The sequence below is a fragment of the Thermobia domestica genome, chromosome 15, assembly GCF_964235325.1.
Source record: "Thermobia domestica chromosome 15, izTheDome1.hap1.1, whole genome shotgun sequence".
Classification (NCBI taxonomy): domain Eukaryota; kingdom Metazoa; phylum Arthropoda; class Insecta; order Zygentoma; family Lepismatidae; genus Thermobia; species Thermobia domestica.
This window is the reverse complement of record NC_137468.1, coordinates 49,255,771-49,276,321: the sequence shown is the minus strand read 5'-3', so window position 1 is coordinate 49,276,321 and position 20,551 is coordinate 49,255,771. Positions and strand designations below refer to the sequence as shown.

The 20,551-nt window shown below is 36.1% G+C and overlaps 1 protein-coding gene across 1 annotated transcript in view; it reads right to left on the bottom strand.

Moving 5' to 3' along the window:
- The window catches only part of LOC145671021 (uncharacterized), a 436,546-nt gene that overhangs the window by 222,316 nt on the left and 193,679 nt on the right, over nucleotides 1-20,551 (bottom strand). Inside the window, exon 2 of the mRNA XM_081739678.1 lies at nucleotides 16,998-17,173. Within this exon, the coding sequence (XP_081595804.1) occupies nucleotides 16,998-17,145 (148 nt within the window). The 5' untranslated portion in view covers nucleotides 17,146-17,173. The remainder of the gene's footprint in view (nucleotides 1-16,997; nucleotides 17,174-20,551) is intronic.

The window sequence follows — 20,551 nt, the reverse complement described above, 5'->3', positions numbered from 1 at the left end:
TATACCTTTCCCATCATCCATTTAGCGGGGAAGTTCTTTCCTTATTCTATCAAGAGTGGTGAACTGAAGTCCATATTACAGTTATATCTACTGCTGGAGGGAGCTTCTCGCAGGTGGGAAGTATCTCCACCGCTGGTGACCGAGCGTTTTAAGATAACCTCAAATCCCTCATTTGGAGCCAGTAGCTGCACTGATATTGCAAGGTACCGAATCCCATGGAATGTTCCCAGCTCGGCGAAGTCCAACCAATGATCTAGGAATCCTCTTGAAACCTATGAGGGTCAATTCTCAGCTATACCTACCGCAGATTAGGGCTAAGGTACTACCTGCACTATCGTAGCCACATGTTTCGTGTAATCATCCCATTTCAGAGTTGGTACGAACCTTTCCTTCCCGGGCAGGATTTCTCTTCACATTTGACCAACCTTACTTTTAAGAGAAAGAAACATAATGCCAGGGTAGGTTTAATTTGTATCCCCAGTACATTTAACTTAATGTACAGTTCTCCCGTTGCTACGCATCTTCGGCGTGAGAGGTCTGGGTTCGATTGCCGCTCGAAACTCATGTGATTCGGATCTCACACTAAGCTGTGAGCTCACGTTTTGTATAGCCTCGGTCCTGAAAGAAACGCTAAGAACCAATCCAACTTTAAGAAGAAATTACTCCACTATAACCCACAGGGGACGAATCTGTGTGATGCAAAATTGGGGCTATTGAGGTGATAAAGAACTGTCTGGCACAATTTTTCTCCTTGGTGGATGGATTCCTCGATTTGATTTTCAGTCTAGTGTCCCTTTTAGCAGCAAGACTAGGAGCATTTTTGGATCCAATGGCCCGTATAGTCGTCCATCTGTGACACGGGACAACATTCTCCTTTCCGAAAAGGCTTTGAGATAGGAACAATTGAAAGTTCAAAGATTATATATATATATATATATATCTTTGTTTATTCTTATTGTATATTTCTCTATCCTACAAGGTACATTAACATTGCCAATTTTTAACTGTAAGCTTCTATTACCGAAATTATAGTCTTCCTCTTTGACCAATTTCTATTTCACCGAACTTTAGCTACAAGATGCCGCATATCTAGGCTGTCGACAATGTTAGGCAAAACATAATTTCCTGTTTCGCAGACAACTAGTTTTGGAGGGAAATTATCAACAAAAAGGGATTTTTCAAAGATAAATCTCCACATTTTTGTAGTTTGATTTGTGTGCTATTCCCAATTTTCAAAAAGGATTATGATAATTTTCAAACAAGGAATTGATCAATTAACTATCAGAAGAATATGTTTCATTTTAACTCTATTATATCTGCTAAAATCGAAATTGGTAGACTAAGCGGTTAGCGTACGCGTCTTTGGCGTGGGAGACCCGGGTTCTATTCCTGGAGGGAGCTCATGTGGTTCGGATTCCACGTTAATCAGTAGGTCCACGTCTCATATAGCCTCGCTGCTGAACGGGACGTTAAACTCAAAATCAACTCAACGAAATTGGTAGAAAATAACCATTTCCAGTTTTAACCTTTATCACTTTAGAGCAAAACCGATAATAGGTATATAGAATCGGTTCTCTGCAATCGATTAAGCGTCCCAACAATATATTCCGCCTCCAGTTTAATTTCTCTATTAAAACAAGAATTTGTACAAAGTCATCTATTGTATTTCCGGTTTTAATGATTATCAATATACACCTAAAATGGTAATTAATATAGATAAGAGATTTCATGTAATCATTAAGAGTCTCAAGAATACACTTCATTTCGACCCTTAAGTCTCTACTAAAACCAGAAGTGACAGAAATCTCATGACTTTCGATTACAATATTGATCGACATAGTGGGAAAATGATAGAGGATAGTGAGAGGTGGTTTTATGAATCGATTTAGCATTCTCTTACCCATATTCAAACCAGAAGTGGCAGAAATCAACCACTTCCGGTTTTAACGTTGATCATTATACAGTAGAACTCCTCTTATCCGTCACCTTTGGGACTGGGAGTATGGTCGGAAAGCAAAAAAGGCCGGATTATAAGAGAGTACAGAAAAATACAGATTTAAAGTAAAATAAACAATCTTTGAACTAAAAAAATGACTATATTGTTCTCTACAGAAAGAAAAAACAAACGAACAGTAAGCACTAAAAACTGCACAGTACATTACAGAAAACACGCACAACGAAAGAAACTATACAAAAGATAACGGAGCACTAAAGCGGATATGCGGTAAAAGCAAGTAAACAACAACGCCGCAACGGCAATAAACGACAATGGACCTCGTGAGTCGCCGACTAATTGGGAAAAGTTAGAGTCGAGCACGATCGCATCAACAGGAGTAGCAGACCAGCCGTGGGCGGACGAGAGGAGTTCTACTGTATAGTAAAAACAGATAGCGACAAGCTGTTTTCTACAATGAAGTAAGTGTTCCAAGAATGTATCCCATCTCTACACTAGTATATATATATATATATATATATATATATATATATATATATATATATATATATATATATATATATATATATAGATATAGATATATATATAGATATAGATATATATATATAGATATAGATATAGATATAGATATATATATATATATATATATATATATATATATATATATACAGGGTGCCCATTTTAATCTTTCCACGAAAATATCTCGAAACCGGTTGATCATAAATGAACCAAACAAAACCTCAAATTGTAAAGGCAAGTGGCAAATTGAATGGTGCGGTGCCCCACAGGGCCGCTTTTCAAGGGAACCTAGGGCCGAACTTTAAAATTTTAAATGGAAACATGAGACGAGTGACACCTTGCTCGATAGATCTTTAAAAACTTAAAAGCGAAGTGGCAAAAGATTGTTCATATGGGTCACCGTATTCAACATGGCCGGCAAGATATGTTACTTGTATCGGATAAACGTCCAGTACCGCTAATATGAAAACGGTTGAACATGAATGAACCAAACAAAACCTCAAATAGGAAAGGTATGGGGCAAATTGAATGATGTCGCGGTGTCCCCAAGGTCTGCCTTTCATGGAGTCCCAGGCCCAACTTAGAAATTTTAAGCGAAAATATGGATCAAGTGATACCTCGTTCGATAGATCTTCATACACTAAACAACATTGTGGCAAAGGATTGTTCATATAGGTAACCGTTTCAAAATGGCCGCCAAGACATGGTGCCTGTATCAGATAAAACATCCAGTACCATTAATATGAAAACGGTTGGAGATAAATGAATAGATTAAAACTCGTATAGAAAATCACAGAGGGTATTTATCATTCCACGCCACGAGAATAATCCAACGGAGAAAAATATTTTTAAAGCATAAGTTACATAATGCTAAAGAGGAAATCTAATTCTTAGAAAATTTTCTTTCCAATCTCCCTCCGTAAGTGAGTGAAGCGGGACTGAATGGTAAAATCTGAAATGAAAACCCCACTTTTACTTGCAATAGGTGAGGTTTGTCTGAAACACTTGGGTGTACAAGTGATTGGTACTGTAATGAACCAATATTGTGCAGACGACTTTTGAGCAAAACCAACGTTTGTACACATCGTTCTAAAATTGCATTGTTCGACAAATTGGTTTTGCATTTCAGTTGATTCATTTTTGCATAAATCATTTCCTGCAATCAAAATGAAAGGTACCATTTAACAAGAATTTTACCTGCTTTTCTCCATTACCGACATTTATCTCTTATAAAAACATATTTCAAGTAATTTTGTTGTGTAGATGCAATTTGCAAAAACTAAGGTTCTCATTTGCAATTTCACCCTTCCTTTCCGTCCCGCTTCACCCACTTAAGTTGCAACGATGATTTTCTAGGAATTAGATTCCCTCCTTTGCATTATGACACTTTTACTCTAATCATCTTCTCCTCTGTTGCGACATTTTCGATCCGTGGAATGATAAATATCCCTGTGATTTCCTATAGGAGTTTTATTCTGTTCATCCGTTATTATCTTCAACCATTTTCATATTAGTGGTACTGGACGTTTTATCTGATACAGGCACCATGTCTTGGCGGCCATTTTGAAAACGGTGACCTATATGAACAATATTTTGCAACAACGCTGTTTAGTGTATGAAGATCTATCTAACGAGGCATCACTTGACCCATAATTTCGTTTAAAATTTCTAAGTTGGACCTGAGCCCCCATGAAAGGCGGCCCTGGGAAGCACCGCGACAATATCATTCGATTTTCCCCATGCCTTTCCTATTTGAGTTTTTGTTTGGTTCATCTATTTTCAACCGTTTACCTGATACAGGTAACACATCTTGGCGGCCATGTTGAATACGGTGACCGATATGAAAAATCTTATGCCACATCGCTTTTTAGTTTTCAAAGATCTATCGAACAAGGTGTCACTCGCCCCATGTTTCCATTTAGAATTTTAAATTTGGCCCCGGGCCCATTTTGAAGAGCGGCCCTAGAGAGCACCGCGACATTACCATTCGATTTGCCCCTCCTATTTGAGTTTTTGTTCAGTTCATTTGTATTCAATCGTTTTCGAGATATTTCCGTGGAAAGATTAAAATGGGCCACCCTATATATATATATATATATATATATATATAGACAGACCCTACATACAGTGGTATATTTAAGGAGTCACCCAGGCTTAAGCCCTCCCGAAATGTTATTTACTATTTTAAAGTAAATGAAATACAGGTATCTTGCAGAATTTCATGTTTCCAGGAATAAAGTGAGCGAAGCCATCCCCGAAACAAAATCGTAAGTACGCCACTGTGTGTGTATGTGTGTGTGTTGCTTAATGTTGATTGCATAATATGTGTTATATGTAAAGTTAACTGGTCTCTATACCATAGTGAAAAAGCTACGTTACGTATCCGAACAAAATCAAAGTTTTTTTTTTTCCTTCGATCTTTATACTTGCTAACAATTGGAAGTTCCATCATTGAGCCCGCATATGTGGTCACAAGCATAAAATCCATTTAACCACATTTTTACCCCATGAATACCCAGAACTATTTCCCTACGGATGGTCATTATGCAAATTCCACACTCAGTTTTAGGTCAACTCATGAGCGAAAAAAGAAAGAAAAAAAAAAGGAGTTCTGTGGTTAATCTTCATTTGTCCTACATTTGTCTTTATGACGTCACAATGACAAAATGTAGGTGCTTTAAAACTACATTTTAAAACAAACATTTGCCTTTTAGTAATATTAACAAACTGGAAGGAATTAGTCCTGTAAAAACACAGAGAAAAATTCATAGAGCATGTAATGCTACTCATACTGATTATATATATTTTTTAACTTTAGTAATACAACATTGGAAATATCTAACTTCAATAGCCATTACTTTATAATAATCTTAGAGCTATGGCGTGGTCCTATAATCCAGCACACTTGAAGGTAATATTATCTGGTGGGAAACGGCTTAGAGTTTAAGAATTGAGTAGTGTTGATTTTGAAATCAACGTCTCTTTCAGCAGCGAGGTTATATAAGACGTGATCTACTGATTACTGTGGAATTCGAACCACATGAGCTTACGCCGGGAATCGAATACGGGTCTCCCACGCCAAAGGGGCCTATCGTATAAGAGTTGGTCTTATATGATAGTCTACGCAGTCACCAAATGTACCAGATTCACACCCAGGCGTCATAGAGGCAATTGTCTCACTTTAACAGTCATTTATATATACACTTTATAGTGACTGGTATAATAATACTATTGTGAATTATGGACACGTTCAAATATCAAGTAATATTTTCGACAAAGTGGACACTTTCAAATAACAAGAATCAAGACTAACAGACAAAAACAATATCCACGAAAAAATTATAGAATCGAGTGAAAACAGGAATTGTTTTGCGGTTTTTATTCAGTTCAAAAATCTTTTATCTTCGCGTATTTTGCCGAGGAATTTGGAAAAAAAAAAACACAATATATAGAACGATAATTATACCTGTTGTACTATATGGTTGCAAAACATGGTCGCTTACTTTGAGGGGAAAAACGCAAGCTGAAAGTGATTGGAAGTGAAATCCTGAGGTGAATATTCGGACCCAAGAGGGACAGGAATCGGACATTGCGACAACTTCATAACAAGGAACCGCAGAGAATTTATATAGATACCCTAATATTGTTTGGATCTTTAAGCCTATGAGGCTTAGAGGGTAGGTCATGTAACCAGAATTAAAGAAAGTAGGAACGCTTTGAAAGCTTTGATTGGAAGCCTAATCGGAAATAGTCCAGTAGGAAGAGCTAGACGTAAAAGTAAGGACAATATTAAGATGGATTGCATTGGAACAGGGATACAAAATAGAAGCTGGATTCAATTTGCTAAGGACAAATGTCAATGGAGAGCTTTAGAAAATGTGTCATTGGACCTTCTAATGGTATACTTCATAGCATTAGGTAGTTAGTATGATAATAACAGTAAATATCCATAAATAATGTAACTTTTGAAATACCCGCTATTTCTGTTCTAGTAAGTTGACAGCTGAGAGCGTAACACGATTTTAATCTCTTGGATTTGTGGTTAGTAGTCATAGAGCATGAAATTACGCATGACTGTCGTCTGTTTTTTGTACACGTAGGAATTAAGCGCTTTACGACGGGAACAGCGTGTTTTCATAAGTGAAAACTTATCATAAATGTAGTGAATATTGTGCAGAGACTCTTCGCAGACTCAGATAGCATTATTTTGGGCTTTGTGACGACTAACTCACTGGCGCAAATCGCGGGGGTTTGAGGGGGACGAGTTCCCTCCAATCTTGGAACTGGGGGGACTTCCCCCCTTAATAATCCGATTTGAAATGTGATTTTTGGTAAGAAATGTGATGATTTGTGTCCGATCGCCACTAAGGAAACTGAGATGAAGTTTATGCCCCCCCCCCCCAGAATAAGCCTCAAATCTGCTTGCTTCCTAATGTTGAGGACAACTGTGCCCCCCTGATACTCCACATTGTTTTTCAATTTAGTAAATATTTTGTACATCGCTATATATATATATATATATATATATATATATATATATATGGGAACCGTTTTCTCCCCCCCCCCTTTAATGTTGAAGACACATTTGCGCCGCTGCACTAAATACAAGGGCAGCAGATGAAAATCCTGTAATTTTCAGTGCTACAATCTTTATAGAACATAAATTGCGGGCTTTTCGAAAGTTGTATTCTTTATGGAACAGCCTTTAGTAATAAAAAAAACGAAAAACACTACTTATATCGAAAAGTTTTGCATCTATCTCTGGCAAAATATGAAACAGCGTTGCTTTAATGGTCCACATTAGTATAATCTGAGTGTTTAGTACTGAAGTAATAGCAACACACAAACACAAAAAGCCAAAACTCAAATATCGACTCTATAGTTAAAGTAGTTTGTTGTGATCAGGGCGATCCAGGGGCGGATCCAGGGGGGGGGGCGATCGGGGCGATTGTCCCCGAGAAGAGGAAACTTTCTTATTTTATATATATAAATTAAAGCCCTTAAAAATGGCAGTATGACAACCCACCGTCCCCCCAGAAGTCGGTCCTGGATCCGCCCCTGGTTGTGATAAACATTACAATTGATCTTCTGATTAAATTATATTCTAAAAATAATTTATTGATTGTTAAGCTTCGTTTCTAACACTAGGACCATATGAGATGGGATCTAGGCCTACGGTTCACAATAGGATTCAAAGCAACACATTCAGGTATATATCCGAGAGAAGTACCTTCACAGGGCAACTTTTTGTTACGTCAGGCCTTTATCATTTACACTGTTATGTAGAAAAAAGAAGGAAAAGACAACAGAAAGCATTCCACCAATTTTTCACTTTATAACTTTAGAGTGAGGGTAGGAGAAAAGAAAATATGGTAATCATGGTGGGAAAATCGAATTCGAGATTTCAATAAATTTTCACGTTACATAGACCCTACATGATGAGAAAGTAATTTTTATGTGTCTATCTGTCTGTTCGTCAGCATCCAAGTAGTAGCAAACGTCATTTCTTACCCCCTCTTGCCCGCACTGAGAAAAAAATCGTATGTGGCATACGTAAAAACTTAGGTTACATGTATAGATTCTGTAGCTTTTGGACTTCACGTACAACAAACGTATAACTGAAAACGTATGTTTTATAATACTTTCTGTATAAGTGTTCCATCTATACGTACTTTCCGTATGAAACAATATAGGCGTTCAGGATCTCACATACAAATGGACGTATATAATATATAGCTCATGAATGTAACATATGTGTACGTATGTAATGTACGGTAGACTTAGATATCAGATAACCTGCAATGGCATGATGTAACACTAAGGGCAGTGCGTATGTAGTATATTGAAAACGTATGCTCCGAACAGATTTCTGTAGTAAGCAAGAAGATTTCGTATATGTGTACAATATACCGCTGTCCGGATAACGGATTTTTCTCAGTACGATTAGCGCGAAGAGATACGTTGACTTGTTTTGCAGATCAAGTAATATAAGGCTATCCTTTACGGCAGTAGCGTATTTACGATTTTGTTTCGGAGGGGGCTTTGCTAACTTTCGGGGGGAAGGGTTGCCTGAAAATGTGAAAATTCTGCAACATATTTCATATACTTTGCTATAGTAAGTAACTCATGCTCTCATTTTAGAAATAGGCATACATACATATTACATATATACACTTACATATATATATATATATACATATACATACACCAATATTTATACAAGCAAATATATATGGATGAACACACATACAAAATAATCAAAATATCATTACCGTAGTTAATATAGTAATATCCAATATTAATTACGTTTTCCATTTAACTTAATTTCGCACAAATATCTGTTCAATAATTTTTTAAATATTTTTTCTTTCAAACTTAAGTCAATGTCATCGATACTCTCAGCTATATTATTATATAATGAACATAATCTTATCAAAGGTGAGTTGTTGAATGTGTTGGTTTTCGCAGTTGCATACCATAATAATTTCCTCGTTCTTAAAGTTCTTGATTTAATATTGAATTTGATATACTGCAAAAACTCACTGTTATCGAATTTACCATTTACTATTTTAAATAAACACATTTCTTGTAGAATAACACATCTATCCGAAAAAGTTGTGTAATTGAATTCACCTAGTAGTCTGGAATACGAAATTTTATTAGCAATTGCAGATTGTCCAGTTTTCTTGTAGTATATATACCGTAAAAATCTTTTCTGAATTGCTTCTAATTGATTGTTTTGAGTTACGTATTTCGTAGTCCATATCACCAAGGCGTACTCCATCTTTGATCTTACAATACTTTTAAAAATAGTTCCTATAACATCAATGTTTGTAAACATTTTCGTGTTTCTTATTATAAATCCTAATTGCTTAAAAGCGTTATGTGTTAGCAATAATGTATGTTTATTAAAAGACATATCACAACTAAAAGTAATACCCAAATCTTTATATGTATATACACGTTCTAATACTTTGTTATCTATCTTGTAGGGATTAATTTTAGTTAACCTTCTTTGCTTTGAAAATATCATGAATTTACACTTGTTAGTATTAAAATATAATTTATTTTTTTTACTCCACTGATATATGTTATTTAGATCCTCATTCAGTTTCAATACATCCTGATTTTCCTGTGTATCTTTGTATAATTTTAAATCGTCAGCATATAATAAACATTTGGAATATTTAACGTATTTTGGGAGGTCATTTATAAAACGTAGAAACAATAAAGGTCCTAAGTTTGAGCCCTGCGGGACACCGGAATTAATATTATAACTGAATGATCTTGTGTGATTGAAGTATACATACTGTTTTCTCTTATACAGGTAACATTTAAACAATTTTAGTAAATTTGATGAGAATCCAAAGCTTGAGAGTTTTCTAAGTAGTATGTCATGATTAATTGTGTCAAATGCCTTTGCAAAATCAATATATATTGTGTCTAGTCGTTTGCGATCATGAATAGCTTCATGAACGAATTGAATGAAATTAAGCAAATTTGTTACCGTCGATCGTCCAGGGTAAAATCCATGCTGGTTTTCACAAATATAACTCTTTACATGGTTAAAAACACGATCATATAATATTTGTTCGAAAACTTTTACTGGTGCACAAATTATGGCTATCGGTCTATAATGTTCTATTTTACTCTTATCCCCATTTTTAAAGATTGGTGATACTTCAGTAATTTTCCAGATTTCAGGAAACGTTTGGGTTTTAAGTATTAAATTGAAAAGTATAGACAGTGGTTCTAGTAGTATTTCCGAGCATGCTTTTATCACATATGGAGGAATGCCATCTGGTCCACATGCTTTTTTAGGTTTTAACTTTTTAATAGCTTTCCTATACTCTTCATTCGACACTCTATCAATTTCTAAACAGTTGCTTACCTCCATATGTTCTTCCTCAGGTGGGTTGTATGATGATATATTTTTTATCATATACTGATTTAAAATAATTTGCAAAACCATCAACAATTAGTTGGTTTGTGTTCAATGTATTACCGTTTAACGTCATACTACCACTTTCACTATTATTATTCTTCTGTTTACATTTTATATATGACCAGAAAGATTTTACGTCCTTTTTAACCTCAATTTCGCTTTCCCTAATATAATGTTGATACGCCTTACGAATAATTTTCTTTGTATCCTTTCTTATCTCTTTATACATATGTTTATTATATTCTGAGTCTTTCATGTGCTTCCTATAATGTTCTTTTAATTTTAACTTGTTTATTATATCTTTTGTAAACCAGCACGGATATTTTCTCATACCACATTTTCGAGTTTTAGGTACTGTATCAATGATTATTTTATTTATTATATCATAAAATGCGTTAGTTGCATCATCAACATTACTAAATTGTTTTAAAACCGACCAGTTAACTTCTCGAATTAATTTATATAGTTTTAAAAAATTAGCTTTCTGGAAGTTGAATACAATTTTTGTTTCATTTTTTAGTGGATAATTTTGCCCTTTAAACGGAATAGTGATTTCTAGTGCAGGATGATGGTTATCTTCATTTATAATCGGCAATTCACTTCTTCGTACAACAATACCATTCGAAATATTACTAAATAGTAAGTCTAAAGTTCTACAAAAGTAGTTTTTTATATTATTTAAAGAATGAAGATTTTGTAGGCTCAAAAAATTAGCTAATGACCGATAGCATTCACCGTCGTTCAAGAAATTATAGTCTGTACCTGTAACTAGTGGTAGATTAAAGTATCCAGCCACTAATATGTTATTTTCCTGAAACAAGTCATTTTCTTCACATATTTGAAAGAAATTTAGATAATGATTTAAACTTGAAACAGGGGGGAAGTATACAGTTACAATATAAAATGTTTTACAATATGCAACTACCTTAACACACAAATTCTCAAGCTCATTACGTATCTCAATATTAGTGGCTGCAAACTTGTTTTTAATTGCTATGAGTACTCCACCATCTTTTTTATATAGTCTATCCTTCCTATACACTTTATAATTATAATCAAACATTTCTGAGTCGACAATATCAGGTTTAAGCCAAGTTTCTGTTAATGTAATTATATATCATAATCACATTGTACAGTATTTAGATATAGATCGTTTGTTTTTGTCCTTAATCCTCTAACATTTTGATAGTAGATATTTAAGGTACTTCTGTCAGGACTATCTATCAGTTTCTATGTACTTCACAAAAATATTTTACGACAATGCGATTACATCTTCTAATGTTTTTAACTGTATCCCAGAATCACCTTGACTTTTTCTCAAAAATATTCGTCCTACATTATCTACCCATAAGAAAGCATAACTTTTCTCGCGTTTCCAAAGATTTTTCTCCGGAATTCAGTTAAACTCTGGTTGATATAAACAATACTTTCATTCATATAGCCCAGTTGATTTATACTTAGATTTCTTTTTACTTTCCTTCTAGCTAAAAATTTGTCTTTATCTTCTCTTCTTACAAATTTGACAATAATGCCACTATCTGTTTGATGCGAAAGATTCTTTAGTCTGTGACAAACATCAATAGATTCCCGTGTAATATCAATATCTAACACCCTACCTACATTTTTTACAATTTCGTATGTATCTTCGTTCTGTTTAATATGCCACTGCTTTACGGTATACACAAAAATAGTTGCCTCATAAAAATAGTCTCTGCCCTCCACTTACTCTTACCCCCTCCAAGAAATCGAAGCTGACGTCGTCACTTATGTATGCTTGCTTAGATGTCATTCTGTTCAACGAAAGAGAGGGCAATGTGTTAACAGAAGATAAAGCATCAACATTCCTCAATGTTCAAAATTTTGAAAAATTACCGCTGATAATTGGTGAATGTGGTTGTGATAGGACAACAACAAAAGGAGAGAATGAAATATCTATTTAGGTGCCGTGGTTATAATGAACAAGGATCTATTTTTTCCATCGTGTACGTTGCGGCAGAGGGTTGTCTACAAACCACAGTACTTAGGTAAGTAAACGATACCTAACCTAACGAAATTACTAAGGCAAGTAAACAAAACTTATACTTACCAACAATAACCGAAACAACCGTCCGTCATAAGCCCTTATTGTCATGTCTTTGTATGTTACAGTATTGTGAAAAGCGGGAGGGCCTTCATCTTTGACCTAGAAACCGTGAATGTTAATCAAATTGCAAAAGATTTCTTCGTGTAGAAAGAAGTATTTAGAAAGCAGATGTTCTGCCAATATCACGAAGATGATCGTACCATTCTTTAATGGCATAAATGGTATCATTGTAATTGATTTTTCTCCATCAAAGGTCAAAATGAACAGTACTCAATATATCCAGAAAATTTAAAACAAATTAAAGTACTCGTCAGAAAGGGAAGATTATTCCACTTGATAATGTGGTATACCACCATGATAATGCACGTTCACACACCTTAGTGGAGATTTCATGCATTATTGCACAAATGGGGTGGCTTGTGATACCACCCCCTACAGACGTAAGCGGATCCAGGGGGACGGAGGGACTCGCCCCCTCCACAGAGGCACATATACCAGTACTGTAAAAGACCACTGAGAAAATAAACTCAGAAATCTCTCTCCTCAAGGAGTCCATCTTGAATATGAACCTTTTCAACAGGAATTTGTGCACTTTAGTGTTTAATCTGTTCGACCCTTTGAAATAATTTCATTTATCACAGTAATGGTGATATAGATAAAAAACAGTCTGTAAAGTTTTGTACGTTTCCCATAGTAATTTCAAAGATGGCGGAAATTTGTGTAAATTCAAGGACAATCGCAGCATAGATTTGAGTTATTCTCAAATTCTTCAAGGCAATATTCTATCAAATACTAAGTTTTAGTTTTGGGAACTAAACCTGTTATTAAATACTAGGCTTTAATTTTGGGATGAATATTGTACCAGTAATTTCAACTCCTGCGGATAACATACAAAGTCAGCTCTAGAATAACAGACGATATAGCAATTCTTACAAATTAAATATAGTGTCCTCTAGGTCGATTAAGTATGTTTTATAACTTGAATTTGCATAGATGTTGAAGCTTAATTTCTAACTAATTATTTAAAGTTGATTAGTGCTAAAGGATTCAGTTCTGGTACGAGAGTCCCTCTTCTCCAACATCATAATCTACCAAAAATTTCACACACATTTACTTTCATTGCTTATCTGTTTACTTTGTCCTTCAAGGCCAAACGTGTAAGACGTAAAACTTAAAGATTACATTTAATTTCGTAACAGCCCAAAAAAAGTTTCACGGCTTTGAGAACCAACTCGTTACAAATATGATGAGAGGCGGATCTACAAGGGTAAAAACTGGGTGGACGGGCAACCACAACCCAGACTATGATAGATATATCGTATAAAGTTTTAAAAGTATATAAATAATAGCTTAAATTACTTCCGGATCCGCCGGATCCGCCACTGAATATGATATACATATGCAGAACCAACACATACATCAGCTACTGTGAAACTGAACTGATTCTATTCTCTTATGATGATTGTTGGTAGAACCTAAGTACGGTTTTTCCACTTGCAATAACGTCCATTGCCAAAACACTAAGATAGGCGTCATTATAATTTGGGATAATTTAAGTTTATTTTAATATCAAAGCTTCTTACTAAATTATATTATTATGAAATACTATATCCAGATTGGTCCGCAATAAATTAATCAATATTTCTGTTAATTAGCTACGTAACGTATGTTAGAAACAAAAACATTTGGAATACACTGTGAACGGTTCCCGCTTAATGCAGGCCGGTAGCCAGCCCAAAAATTTATGGGGGCCCGGCTAAAGTTAGGGGGGGCCGATCGAATAATATTATAGTCCATCACCATATTATATTTCATTTGGAAGCCAACCGTGAAAATTTTAGAGGGGGGCAGCAAAAATTTAGGGGGAACCGGCCCCCTAGACCCCCCTGGATACGTGCCTGGCTTAATGTGCTTCTGCAGCTTCTGAACACTAAAGGTTGATTATGAAATAAATACATACTTTTATCAAATAAATATAAAGCAAGCCTGTATGTAGAAGATAAAATCAAGGCATTCAGGTTAGCACAATAAATGAAAATGCTGCTTTCTTTCAAATCTGGAAGCCAAGTAATCACTAACAAGGAAATGGTTCCAACTTCACATGTCCGAATTGGACGAAATTTCGTATAGATACTAACTTGAGGTCGGTGAATAACGTGGCAATAGTCATTCGATTCGCTTTGGCGTACTTTACTAGATATACAGGGTGATGCAAAACAGAATGTAACGTAAGACAACTATGTAATCCGAGTCCAATTGGACGGAATTTCGTATAGATACTAATTTGAAGTCGATGAATAACGTGGGATTAGTCATTCGAGTCGCTTTTGCGTACTTTACGAGATATATAGGGTGATGCAAAACAGAATGCAACATAAGACAACTATGTAATCCGAGTCCAGCAAGAGATTGTAACCAGGGATGCTGATCCTCTGTATATCATCGGTTATGACCCATGACTGTCGGCGGATATTAAGGTTTAATTTGTACATTACGTGATCGGTCTGCGCATCTCCAACGGTGATTTCGAATGTACTTGGATTAGCCTGTCGTATGAATCTGCTGTTCGTAGGTAAGAGAGAGACTTGCTATATTTGAATTGTGTATGCAGAATGATAGTCTGACATGCACAGCAAGCGAGATTGACAAGTAAGGCGCGGCGTGTCGCAAGCAAACATGTGAGTTGGACTGTTTCTTTTGCCAAACTTTGTCTATTACTGTTTACTTTACATTCGCTGGAACCCAGTTTCCGTTCTAATGTTGACCTTCCAAGGTGCTACTGCAATTGATGCAGTTTCAGGAACACGTGTCCTCAATGACTCGTACTTCTTTCCAGGATCTCCACATCGAACAGTGTATCTCCTTTCATTTTCATGTGGAACCCCCCTTTACTCAACGAAAGATTTTCCTGCGACGCCACTGAATTCTTCATTATCGTGATGAGATTCCGCATATTCATTTTGGAATCCACGTTTAGGCTTTCGTCGTTCTATACCGGTGAATTACAGAATGCTTCTATGTTATTTTACTTTCACATTACTCTGTATATCTAGCAAAGTATTCAAAAGCGAATAGAATGACTATTCCCACGTTATTAACCAACCTCAAATTAGTATCTATACGAAATTTCGTCCAATTCGGACTCGGATTACGTACGGTAGTTGTCTTATGTTGCATTCTGTTTTGCATCATTCTGTATATCTCGTAAAGTACGCAAGAGAGAATCGAATGGCTATTCCTACGTTATTCACCGACCTCAAATTAGTATCCATACGAAATTTCGTCCAATTCGGACTCGGAGTACATAGTTGTCTTATGTTGCATCACCCTGAATATATAGTAAAGTACGCAAAAACGAATCGAATCACTATCCCCACATTATTCATCGATCTAAAATTAGCATCTATATGAAATTTCGTCCAATTCGGGCATGTGAGGTGGGGACCATTTCCTTGTAAGTCCATTCCATCTTTAGCGATGCAAGGAATGTCAAGTGAATAGGACTTACAAAACCTTCATAAGAGAGAGGTCGTATATATATAGGGTGTAACATAAATGCATGGTGACCAGGTGATTCTGGACATCCAAATAAGTAAAAATGTTCCTATAAACATTGGTCCCATGTCGCTTCGTTTCCGAGATAGAGAGTGTTAAAATATCGAGTCCGTCGAATGGCTCAATGTAGGAAAGTGAATGAAAATGTTCAAAATTATAGGAATAATACAATCAAGTGCAATTATACCTGCGCAAATACATTTACACTAAATAGAGGATGAAACTAATCAACATTTGAGATTATTGGGTTGTCAATGTTGCCAATCTGGTACAAAGTATCTGGTATTATGTTTTCAAATAACACTAGACGCCTGCACATTAGCATATGTTTGCTGACATCAAAACGTTCCTAAACATGGGGAAGATTTCGCTTCGTTTTGGAAAGACAAGGCGTCCACGTGTGAAGTCAACTAACGGCTCACAATAGTAAGCAATGGTTCATAGATCACAACTATTACATGTTTCCAAAGATAAGTGATTGAGAAAGGTATTTAAAAAGGAAATGGAATATGACCTATAGCACTTTATCCTCATACTAACCGTGTTCCTCATGTGCTTAAAGTCCTTTTTATATTTATACGCAACTCCCTTTTGTTTGTTACAGTCTCTGGTGAAGCCAATATGTTCAATTAGATTACACAACTGTTACACATTTATTATTTTTAAAGAAAGGTTACTTTGTTCGGTGATTTTAATTTCTAGTGTATGTTATTTAAGATAACAAAGTTAGTATGAGCCAGTTAGTTATAGGTTAAATTGTAATAACTATTTGGATCCATTACCGTCATGAAACGATATTGTTACAGTAAGTGAAACAAAGTCTTTCTCTCGATTATTAACCATCAATTCCAACAATTCTGAAAAATCATTTTAAAGTTGGAATAGTGAAATCTTAACTGAGGTATGCTGACGATTAACTAACGCAATCTAAATGAACTTACCAAGATTGTACTTCCATAGGTCCTTGAGTGGGACGTTCCCGTTGCGGCCTCCCAAAAGGTACAGATGATTCCCAAGCAATGTGGCACTATGTTTAGAACGTGAAGAAGGGGCGGGGCCGTCAGGATGTGGGGTCACGGCACTCCACATCCCCCCTCAACATCCCACTCTAGTCGTTCTGAAAGGAAACAATAAAAAATATTTTAACACTAGAACTGTCAATACAGTGATTATTACAATCGATTTGGTTCCTGTTTAAGGTCAAAATACCGAGTCCACCAAAAAAATTTATCGACTCTTTGTCATCCTGTATCAGTTGTTGACATTGACAATTGTTCTGAAATTTAAGTATGTTGTAGTACGGATTTTCATCCAACAGGTGTCGGCCATGTCAATCGCTTTTAATTAAAATTATGTTGTAGTACAGTTTTTCGCTCAAGAGATGTCGGGACTGTCAGCAAGGTTAGTGAGATAAGAAAATGACAGCGTAAGTCCGTTTTGGAGTGTTTAATCAGGTTTGGCAATGCCATCGAAGTGCAGCGTCAGTGGAGAGGGGAGTTTGGTACCGAGCCACCAACCCGCCTAACAATCAAACGCATTGTTGACAAGTTTGAAGCGCATGGAACGATTACAGAGACATGTACACTCATGTCCAAAATTATTGTCGCATGTCTATAAATATGTTTTTGTAGGAATATAATTTGATAACGAATTCGCCCGGTATTTCTTATAATGTTATTATGTGTATAATCGGCAAAGACATATATGTGGCAAATTTCATGTTAAAAGAGCAGTAAATAAGAACAGTAAAACGAAAATAAAACTTTCTTTACCATTTATCAGTGTTTTGTTTTATTCATTCTAATTTTCGTATTTATAATTATTTTCCAATAAAATTCACCACAAGTATACATTTCCCGATTATACGCATGGTATCAGTATTAAAAGTATCCTGCAAAATCATTCTCAAATTATATTCTTACAAGAAAACAATTATAGATATGCGACAATCATTTTGGACATGAGTGTACATCGAACTCCATTGATACATTGACCACTAAAGCTGCAGCAAGCGCTCGTCGTTCTGTTAGGTGTTCGGCCGCCAACGGTCAACATTTTGAACATCTAATGTAAATATATGCTTACTTGAAGGTTTGTAACACATGTTTGAACAATAATTAAATGTAATTAAGAAATATGATATATAGCTTTTTTTCTTTAAAAATGTATACAGAAAAATGCCTTTTTTCTGGCGGACTCTGTACAATACAAAAATTAAAATCGAAATTATTTTGAAAGCTAGAGACTTCTTCCTTACAGATATGAATGACGACAAACAATGCCTATACTAAAGTGGATTGTCAATACGATACCAGTTTGCAGAGTTTAATTGTTTTTTCTTCTTCTAAACTTGGCCATTTTACCATGACCTGATCTCAGTGTGGTTGTGTGGTATTAGTGGCGAGGATATTGAGGCAAGTAAACATATCTGTATGCATACAGTCTTCTGTCGAGTGCGACGTATGGCCGGTAATCAGGTTTCTCCATGGGTATGAGAGGTCCAAAGACAGTTAAGTGAAATGTTTGGACTGGATGAAATGAGTGAAAAAGGTATGGCCAGGAGGTGACAATCCAAAGCAGGTTGCATCAATGTGCACGACGAACGCTGTAGTGGCTGTTGGTCAGTGGTGGATCTAGCCAGTGGCCGGAGGGGGGCCTGGGCTCCCCAGCTTTTTGTGTGACAAAAATAATTCAAGCTGTTATTTATATATTTTTGAAAGTTTATAGTAAACTCTTGATATATCTATAAAATTTTGTTTCTGGTTGACACCCCAGGTTTTACCTTCTAGATCCGCCACTGCCGACCGTCCTTTCTTACGGCTAAATTGATGGAAAGTGTGCAAGCAAGCAATTCTGCAAAACCGTTGGTTCACACAGTCCGAACCTTGTTATCAGTTTTCCCATTCCCTGCTGCATGAGATCGTCACCCAGTGACGGCAGTTTCACAAGTCGTTTGTGCGATGGGTTCCAAAAACAACTAACAGCAGAGCACAAGAAGAAGCGTCCAGCGCCCTCTTTGGCCTTCCTTCTGCGTTATCATCCCTGAGCAATTCTATAATCCCATTGTCACACAGAAATGAAACATGGGAGTCCTACATAGCCTCGACCTACAAATCTGACCTTCCACCTATTCCTGCACATGAAGCAAATCCTGGCCAGACAACCTTTCGATAGCACATGCAGATGATTGTAGCATCTTCGTTCCAGTCATTGACACAGGCACACAAAAGATGGTACCACATTACGACAAATACCTCAACAAGGATGATGCATATGAAAACTAACTTATATATAACTAACTTCATACTAATAAAATCAATTTCTTCTGATCTTTGTCTTTAATTTTTCAATCTACCGAAACTTACTTTCTGGCTCCCATTTTATCAAATTCAAAACAACTTAAGTCTACATACTGCTCACTTTCATTTATAAGTAGAATAAAAGTAAGTTATTGAAAATAACCGTGTTCGTACTTGATGAGATAAAACCTCTTTGTAGACACAAAGGCTTCTTTCCAAATTCAAGTGGAGCAAACTTCGTGTTGAGTAGGATGGTAATTCAGTATATAAGATGCAAATTCGACAACATCCAGAGGAGAAACCAAAAGATTTAGTTTGACAAAACTATTTAATTGTTGTCTAAAGTTGTGAATTCCTCACATTTCTGTCTTGGTAATGGTCATTCGGTGACCACAGCGTTGGGTTATTGTTGATGATGCGTTAGGACAAACACCGTACTACGTGAGAAGCAGTAGAACGAGAGTGTGCAGTGACCTGATCAGATGGTGGAAGCGTAAAATAGGTGACTTCTCTGATTTTTTATAGAAGCAAATTGTTTGCGCTTGGTTAGCGGTACGACCGAAACGACAGTGTTGGGTGTGTCGCAAGAGACACTATCCAAAGTGTTGATGGCTTGTATTAATTGACGGCCAAATCACACCGGCGAAGAAAAATGGGGGTCAGAAGAAATCTTTCAAGGGCAGAATGACAGGTTTTGCCGAGCATTAAATGGATTATCACTCAATCGTTATGTGACTATACCTTCCAAGTGACGGAAGAACTTAAACAGCACTTTCCACAGCCTATGTTGATGATCATAATCCGGCACGAGTTACACGATACCGACAGACGGACAAATGTTGAAAAATCACATTTTTGGTATGTATGGGTCGAGAAATGTGTACTTACGTCCAAAACTCGAGTTCCACTTTTTCCCGATTAACACACTTTCTTGTCTCCTTTTGTGACTACGAAGTAAAAGTCAGGAAGGGCGTGGATGGATAAGTATAGTGAAATGACCCCAGATGAATCTTGGGCGGTATTTAGGTACCCCTAAGATACATTAATCACTCATGTTTCAAACCTCAACTCTCATTGGTTCATGAGAAATGGCGCATAATTGGAAATGTGTGATTAATTTATTTCTAAAGAATGGCTCGATCGATTTTATTCAAACTTGAATGTATGTATAGGTGTAGACAAGGACTTTGTTTGAA